A 9,353-nucleotide genomic window follows, 5' to 3' on the forward strand; every position below is an offset into this window, starting at 1 on the left:
TAGGAGAATAAAGAATTAGGAGGTAAATAAGTAGGAGGATAAAGAAATAGGAGAAGAAAGAAGTAAGAGAATATAGAAGTAAGAGGATAAAGAAGCAGGAGGATAAAGATGTTTGAGGATAAAGAAGTAGGGTAATAAAGAAGTAGAAGTAGGATGATAAAGAATTGAGGTAAAAGTATAGTAGAACTTCAACTTAATGAAACTGATTAACCTTGAATAAATATCCCTAGGAATGGCAAAGGATGGAGTCAACCGAACTCTAATACTGGAGAACGATCTAGAAAACTCCCAAGAACTCCCGCCAACTCCTTGAATGCAATGGGAGTACTGCAAAGTATGCTAGGATTAAACCCTACACCCCTGGGTAGTATGAACACTATCAACGGGTCAGCTCCTAGTGTAGTAGTAAACCAAACTCTAGATTTGGCTGGAAATATGGTTAATGCGGTGAGACGCCTTCCGCAAGTTCCAGGACCTGGTGCACCGGCGCAGCAAGGAATATTTTCTAAACTATTTGGTAAAAAGGAAGCTACAACCCCTATGATGAGTCAAACTGCTCATCAGCTGCTGAACCAACAAAACATTGGAATGAACCAGCCGACCATGGGAATAAATCAGCCAAATATTGGGATTAATCAGCAGAACATAGGCTTAAATACGTTGAATATGGGATTAAGCCAGCCATTAAATGCCCAAAACATGGGATTAAACCCTCAGAACCTGGGAATAAATCATCCAAACCTCCAGCCTTTAAACTCCTCTAGTTTAAATCAGCAACAACAGATTTTAAACTCCCAGCAAATGTTGGGCCAACAACAAATGAACTCTGTGATGTATGGGCAGCAACAGCAGCAGCTAGGAGACCCTGCAATGCTGCAACAGCAGCTGTTGATGCAGCAGAATATGTTGGGAGGATCTGTGTCTAGTATACCAGGTCTATTACCTAATTCAGGTAAATAAACCAGAGAAACTACATGTCAATAGTCAAATTAGTTTTTAATAGGCAAAAATAGTAAGTTCGAATTGGAACTTGTGGCTCTTTTTCAATTAATTTGTTAATAGTTAATGATAATAATAAATGTAGCGCATCTAGAAACCAACCATCTTTTTTCTCATAACTAATTGTTCTTTCAGTTTTTCAAGAGAACTTTATGATATTATTTTAAATTATTCTTTTTTAAAGGTATTTGAGCTGTAAAAATTAGAAAATTTGTTAATAACTTTTTACCCAGCAAAGATTTAAAGCAGTGTCAAACATCAATCATAGCTCCAACAGGCTACTACGCCATGCTTCAGTATCAAAAGGGGTAGCAACAACTACAGTTCCGAAGTTGATGGGTAGTGCTAGCTGGGACCATAGTTTCAATACCTAAACAATTCTGGACTTAAGAAGCTTGTACGAACCAAGATCGTCGTAGGTTGCCGTCAAACAATATAATTAATAAAGTAATGATAATTTATTTATTGACGTCAAATGTGTGCCAGTAGCTGAGCTCTCATAGTTTTACGTATCTGATGCATCATCTCCTCTAATTGTTTGCTATGTGAGGACAAAACAAATGTTTGCTGGGTAAATATCAAAAGGTTCCAGATCATTGATTCTTAAAATTGTATCTGTTCAGGAACACTGCCAAACTTAAACCTGCCACCTGGACACCAGTCTGGTCTTCATCCGTCACATCATCAGCTAGCTCATCCTGGTCATCCTGGTAGTCACCAACCTTTACATCCTGGTAGTCATCAACCTCTTCATCCTGGTAGTCATCAACCTCTTCATTCTGGTAGTCATCAACCTATTCACCAACCTATCCATCCATCCAACCATCAGCCAACGCTACCGGAAACGCTTTCCTATCCCTCTACAGGTATTTTCCATTTTCAATACAAGATACAGTGAATCCCAGATTTATGCATATATAGGAAGAGTTTTTGATAATTACATATTTAAGATCAAATGCCGCGGAAAAATAAGTTTATTATAATAATATAATATAATTCAATTGTATTCATATTTCAGGGTTATTAATTTACCTTGAATTACAATAAAAAGAAGTTTCTTTAGAAAAACTTATGAGGGTCTATGTATTAATATATCTGGGATTCACTGTAAGTGGAATTAATATACAGCAAGAAGTTATTCAAGTATCACTCTTATCTAGACTATAAAAGTTATTCATCAAATTTTTAAACAGCCTCAACTTGAAAGCGTCGCTACGGCCTGGGCTTTGGCTTTACGTAAGAGTGTGCACATCTGGGTTTGTACTTTGCAGTGCTTTTTGGTACCTACTCTGCAAGAAGTATATTTTGATTTCGTCGAAGTAAAATATCAAGTGTGTCTACCCCTGCTTATATGTTGATATTAAACCACTTAACTGGAGCTTGGAAGATTAGCTATTGGGTGTGCTTAGGAAGCTTAAAAATCAAGCCAATCATGGACAGACTTTCGCTAATTGTAGAAAGGGCGCTGAATGACCTGCTGCCGGTGAAATCCTGAATCAATTACAAATATCATTAGAAACATTTATTATTAAATATTCATATTGTTCATAATAAAGGTTTATTATTAATTACTAATATTGTTCATAATAAAGGTTTATTATTAATTATTCATATTGTTCATAATAAAGGTTTATTATTAATTACTAATATTGTTCATAATAAAGGTTTCTTATTAATTATTTATATTGGTCATAATAAAGGATTCATATTGGTCATAATAAAGGTTTATTATTAATTATTAATATTGTTCATAATAAAGGTTTCTTATTAATTATTCATATTGGTCATAATAAAGGTGTATTATTAATTATTCATATTGGTCATAATAAAGGTTTATTATTAATTATTAATATTGTTCATAATAAAGGTTTATCATTAATTATTCATATTGGTCATAATAAAGGTTTATTATTAATTATTCATATTGTTCATAATAAAGGTTTCTTATTAATTATTTATATTGGTCATAATAAAGGTTTATTATTAATTACTAATATTGTTCATAATAAAGGTTTCTTATTAATTATTTATATTGGTCATAATAAAGGTTTATTATTAATTACTAATATTGGTCATAATAAAGGTTTATTATTAAGTGTTAATATTGCTTATAATAAATGTTTATTATTAATTTTTAATATTGTTCATAATAAAGGTTTATTATTAATTATTAATATTGCTCATTATAATGGTTTATTAATAATTACTAATATTGTTCATAGTAAAGGTTTATCATTTCCTACTAATACTGCTCAATAAAGTTTATTTTATATTTTTGTTTTTCGACCGAATCTGGCCAATTAAATTATCCTAAAGTATGAATCATGATCTGCTTCAGGGTTACAATTGGAACCAGGACAAAATTTGAGATCTCTACAGAAAGAAAACACTCCAAGACTTGTTCCAATTACGGGTTAAATTTGTAAAAGATTGGCCAATTAATTTATTACAATCATAAAATACAATATGCAGAGAAGGAAAAAATATATACAACATCAGGTCAAGAAAATAAAATCTTTGATAACTCGAAAATATGTGAAACATTCTTACATGGATACATACGTCTTATAAACCAAAGAAATATTGTTCAGAATAAAATTTTATTATGTATTTCTGATATTGCTCATTATAAAGGGATATTTTCAATTACTAATACTGCTTTCAATATATTAATTATTAATATTCCTTATAATAATGGTGAATTTTTTAGTACTAATATTACTAATAATAAAGGTTTGTTATTTATTATTAATATTGCTCATAATAAAGGTTTGCCCCAGTTTTGCTCTGGATTACATCCCTCAACTCAGAGCCAGCAGCAGAGCAAGAAACCGGGCGAAGGAAAACAATCAATTATTTTTTGATCTGATTTTTATCAGAGCAGTTCCTTTCCATCCATAAAATAAAATAAGGCTCTTTGCTCACATATATATATATATATATATGTTCGCTAAAGCTGGCCAAATTGGCTGACATTTTTCGATGAAATCTAGAGGTACCCTGGGCCGGGGGTGACATTGGCTAAAAAAACATTTTTTTAAAATTTTAAACTTTCATTCCGCTGCCAACGCCGGTCACTTCAGAATGATTCCTTTACTTTTTATTCCTTATCTTTTCCTCTTAAATAAGGATTTTTAAAAAAATTCTTAAAAATTAAAAAGAAATGGCCAAACTTAGAAGCCTAGCTGTAAACGTAATTGCATTTGGTCCTCCATTATAGGGGAGCCAATTCTCAGTGGTACCCTTTAAACCTTTATCTCAGAGCAATTAGGATGGAATCCACATTTTCTATCAAAATGTTATTAGGGTTCTATTAATTTTCTGTTTTTCATTTAAAGCGAACCCACGATCTAAAATAATCAAGTTTCATCTAGAAAAATAAGGATATATCATATACCCTTGATCAGGCATGGGTTTAAATGGTCGTACATGTACTGAGATATGGAACATTGAGTGTCCCTTGAAATTACTTTCACAGTCCCTTGGTAGGTGGGGGGAGGGTCCCTTGGTAGGCGGGTAGGGGGGAGGGAGGGTCCCTTCTTTCTCTATATATTTCCAGTTCATCTCAGAAATGTGATTTTTCATAGTTCTGAGAGCTTATCTCTCCTCGTAAAAATGAGTTTAAATTTCCGGCTTCTGAATATTGTAAAATATCCAAGTCAGGGCAGTTTATCTTATACTTTGTTTAGGCCCAGAAGCCAACCCTTCATGCACGCCTTAACCTCTTTAATTCAAGGGACAGTTAGCGTAATTTCATGTGACCTTCCATTTATATTGAGGCAGGTTCAATTTACAATGGTACCATGAAAAGCTTTGTCTGATCAAGTATGAAATAAATACTCAATTTTATTTAATACTAGCTGAAAGGCCCGACGTCGCCTTTAGAAAAAAAACATTTGAAAAAAAAGTTTGGCCGGCCAGAGGGAACATATAGACGAATAGCTTGTTTTATTATTTAGATTTTCAAAATCTTGGTTTCTTTACAAAAGTGACTGGCGCAATTCTATCGCGGGGAAACCACTGATTAACGATCCAAATTAAACCTTTTTTAAGCTAATCGATCACATAATAAGTTTTAAGGGTACTGTTATTATATGACACACAGTTTCATTAAGTTGTTTTTTATATAATACATACAAGTAATATTTTACTTAAACTCTTCTTAATTCCTTTTTTACTTGAAGCAATCAAGTATTGACACATTTAGAGATTAGATTGCCCAATTCAGAGCGGTCTCCAGGTTTATTTCTGTTAATTCTAATATGTTTCCTTGCAGTAGAAATGCTCAAGTCACTTTTGCATAGAAGTCCTATTAAAATAAAAAGTTTTAAAAATTATAAACATCATCTAATTCTTACTTGATCAGGCAAAGGTTTTAAGGGTACCATTGTCAATCGACATTGCCATCTTTGCATTGAGAGTCAATTGAATTAAAGAATTGAATGCATCGCTAGGGTGGGGAGGAAGAGGAGCTAGATTACCAAAGATACCAATCCCTCTTCCAACCAAGAACCCCAGGAAGGCGCACACCCTGGTGGGCGGACCCTTCTCCCGGTCCCTGGAGGAGGTGGAGGAGGATCTATTTCTAGAGAGGGTGGTGACCGTAGGGCGGGGATCTAGGAGATTACCCACACCTGGAGGTACACTTAGGTATGCTTTATAGAACCTTTATAATAATAATATTATTTCAGGAATATCATATTTTTTATTAAATGTTTAAAGTGAAATTCATATTTTAGACGTAAAAAAGAAGTTTATACATTTATAAACTTCCCGAAACAATTTTAGGTTTATATTCTTAGGTATACTCAAATCCGTTTTGATAATATTACTTTTTTAAATAATTTTTTTGTTTAATTTGTTTAAAATTAAATAAGCATTTTATTATTTTAGACGAAATAAATGATACAGATAGTTTTTTATACGTTAATAAACTGTCTAGGTGTATTAACTTTAAAGCAATAAGGTTTATTTTGACACCAATCAAACCATTCTTAATTTAAACTTCTATAGGTATGCTCAAATCAATTATTAAATCACGGGAATATTATTATTTATAACCAGTTAATTAAGTTTTTTTTTCTCTGAATTTTTATTTGTTCAGAAGTAAACTATTTTGTTAGATAAAATTAACATATTTTACTCAGAAAAGTAACATACTTATTTTTGTTTACCTCGTTTTTGGTACATTTTTGATTATTAAAGTTTTTATTTTTAATTTCAATGTGCAATCTTTGTTTCTGTTACTACAAAATATTTCATCAAAACGTTTTCATTGGTCGACTTTAATTAAACAGAGTAAAAACTTAATAAAAAGTAAATTAAGAAATGCTTGAAAAGCAAATAATTTGGACTCTTTGAACCCTATAAAAAGATAAAAAAAACTTTAATTATGATAGATATTGGATAAAATAGTGCAGATTTCTTTAGGTTGAAACTTAAGCATGTGCAAAAATTTTCTACAAATAAGAGCTAAAACCGATTACATAATAACAATTTTTAGAATTTATATGCTTACAGTGACAACCAGAAAACTCCGAAATAGGAAGATGACTTTATAGCAATACTTATTGTATTTGATGTTACATGATTATCGGTCTATTTACTGTCATAACTTGAGTCTAATAGTCGTCTGTTTATTTGAAAGTTGTCTGGTCATCACTGTATGATTTTAATATTTAGGTCTAGGAAACGATTAACCCGGCAGTCGAGTCTTGGGGAAACTTTCCGACGAGGGTATAGTCTTGATTCGGACGAGTTCGAAGTCGAATCTAGAGATTCGAATTGGCCATGACATTCGAACTAAATCATTTAACTAGGGTTTTGCGCAATTGCGCAGAAATCAAAGAACCTGCAATTGCGCGAAAGTAAAGTCCAATTGCATTGGAAACCCTACATTTAATTGCAGACAAAAACAGAGTCCAAAAATTAGACAATCAAGGTTGAATTAGAATACCCCTGTTTTACCATAAATAGATTGTATTAGATTCAATGTGTTTGAATTAAATCCATAGGAATTGTATGTAAACTTGTAAATGGTGAATCTATTAACATTGGATCTTATCATGTTGTCTAGGATGATTTTCCAGTTTGCTTCTTTAATCCAATGTTGGTTGATTCAACCTTACTTTCAAAAGCTTTGTAATCAAAATTTGCTTAAATATTTATGAAACAGTTTTCATCGCTGTACACTGTTCAGTTTTGTACACTGTACGGACAACTGCCATACTTGGACCAAAAGGCTGTTTGTACATAAATATGTTTGTATGTACATAAATCTGTATCATGGAACTGGGAACATTTTATAGATAAACTTTAAATTTCAAAAGATGCAAATATTAAAAAAAGTTGTCGATTTTAAACATTTCTTGAAAATAATTGCCTTTCATGATGCATTAGCCTAGGTTTACTTTGAATGAAATAATTAAACCTCAGTAATATAAATCTTCTTATAGAGTTTATTAATAGATAATGTTGAAAATTATTATTAAAATGAATGATAATAATAAGAATAATTATATGTTACCTGATGACTTTATATATTTGTAAAAAATGTATTTGATAGCAATTCTATGTATTAAAATAATAAAGAATAACAAAGTTCATGTTTTTATTGCCATGCGTAAATTGAATAGTTTTTAAGTTATATATTCATAGCTCCGTAATTATTGAAAAACAAGTTACTAATGTTGGATCTGAGAGCTAGGGCTGCAGACATAATTCTGATTGACCCTCCATTTACAGAGTTCTATCCACGATTCGAGCTTTGGTTTTATCTGACCCTAGTCACTTATACTGTTTTTTAGCCCTATGTACATACATCGCGCATGTTTCTATTTTGAGTTTATATTCAGTAATTGGCGTGGTTCGCAGTGTAAGGAAGATAATGTGGTCTTCATCTTAAAATGGTATTTTTAACTTGGACTCGGCGCGTTCTCAATGAAAGGAAGTCTTTCCTTAATTTCAAAACATTTCGTTTCCTTTTTAAGGATTGTCAATTTTACCGTTTGTTTCCGTTTCAGTCGTCTACGATTTTTGATGTTTGTCCATGTCTTTTACTTTAAAGACATATTTGTTTTAAATGGTAATTAAGGATTTTGGTGTCCGATAAAACAAATCAATTTGTTTCTTTATATATATATATACTTTATGCTTGTCTGTCAAAACGGCTGAACCGATCATACGCTCAAATTTTGTGTGGGACCTCGTAGGACCTTAGGGTAGGTGTATGGATGCTCAGAATTAAAAAAAAGTTGTATCCAAAAGATTGCGATTCTTGTGAAATTTTAAAAATGCGCGAAAAAATATTTGAAAATCCGCGAACTTTTTTGTTTGTTTTTCTTTTACATTGTACAAAGAGAAGATGCTCACAGAGTGAGCCACAATAAAAAGTTAAAAGCGCTCTAAAAGTCTAGTTAACATTTTGGACTAGAGAGACTAGAGTACCTTCTTGTCTCAACTCCAAGACCCCCAATTTGAAATAGACAAAAAACCCAATCTGGTTAAAACAGTTTATAGTTCAAACTGATACTCTCGGTAATTCGAAATGTTGTAAACCATTTTTTCACATTTAAAAGTAATGGAGATACAGGGTGTTCCACGACACATGACAGAAGCAAGACAATTATAAAGTCGTCTTTGATCTCAGGATGTATTTGTGACATTCAGTCGTCATTATTTTTTACATGCATTATTCTTGAAACAATAACCCCGAAATTCTCCTAGTCCCGGGATTTCCAAAGTGTGTTATGTTTTTTTGTGCTGTCAATAGCCAATGATGACTATGAACTCTAGAATTTTGCTTTTAAGATTAGTTTTACGAACAAACGCGGTAAAATATTTCAAAGATCGAAGACGAACTTTAAGTTGTCTCACTACTCTGTCATGTTTTGTGGGATACCCTGTATTAAAAAGTCTGTCCAGGTTCCTATTTATAATAAAGGCCGATTTCTTAGACGTTCAACCATAGGTAGAACCATAGTTACACTATGGTTACGCTTTACCAGAGCAGTGTAGATAGATAGATACGATGTACCTATGGTTACATGAATAAGAAATTGACCATACCAAAATTGTTTAAATGATTAATATTTTAGACAGTTTTGAAAATCAAATTTTGGAAGTTTTGAACACGTAAAATCTGTATTTTAATACTTTGTTGTCATTTATCTACTGTCGGAAATCGAAGACTATTTTGTTTATTGGGACACCCTGTAGTACTACCTGGTGTCCATGGAATCCTTTGTAGAATTCAAAAGTGTGAAAGAATCTATTAAAGCAATATAATTTCCCCTCTTTCAGGACTCGGCTAAACACAAAAACTTCTTGTCTGTAAGTTTCAGGGTTAAAGCTGT

General features: G+C 32.1%; 1 protein-coding gene across 1 annotated transcript in view; it reads left to right on the plus strand.

Annotated features, from left to right (window-relative positions):
- The window catches only part of LOC111702673 (voltage-dependent calcium channel type A subunit alpha-1-like), a 98,851-nt gene extending 92,010 nt beyond the window's left edge, over window positions 1–6,841 (plus strand). Inside the window, 5 exon segments of the mRNA XM_023474427.1 lie at window positions 231–952; window positions 1,623–1,865; window positions 3,769–3,840; window positions 5,454–5,649; window positions 6,682–6,841. Coding sequence (XP_023330195.1) covers window positions 231–952; window positions 1,623–1,865; window positions 3,769–3,840; window positions 5,454–5,649; window positions 6,682–6,793 — 1,345 coding nt within the window. The 3' untranslated portion in view covers window positions 6,794–6,841.
- The last annotated feature ends 2,512 nt before the right edge of the window (window positions 6,842–9,353 follow it).

Source organism: Eurytemora carolleeae, unplaced genomic scaffold, assembly GCF_000591075.1.
Source record: "Eurytemora carolleeae unplaced genomic scaffold, Eaff_2.0 scaffold7, whole genome shotgun sequence".
Classification (NCBI taxonomy): domain Eukaryota; kingdom Metazoa; phylum Arthropoda; class Copepoda; order Calanoida; family Temoridae; genus Eurytemora; species Eurytemora carolleeae.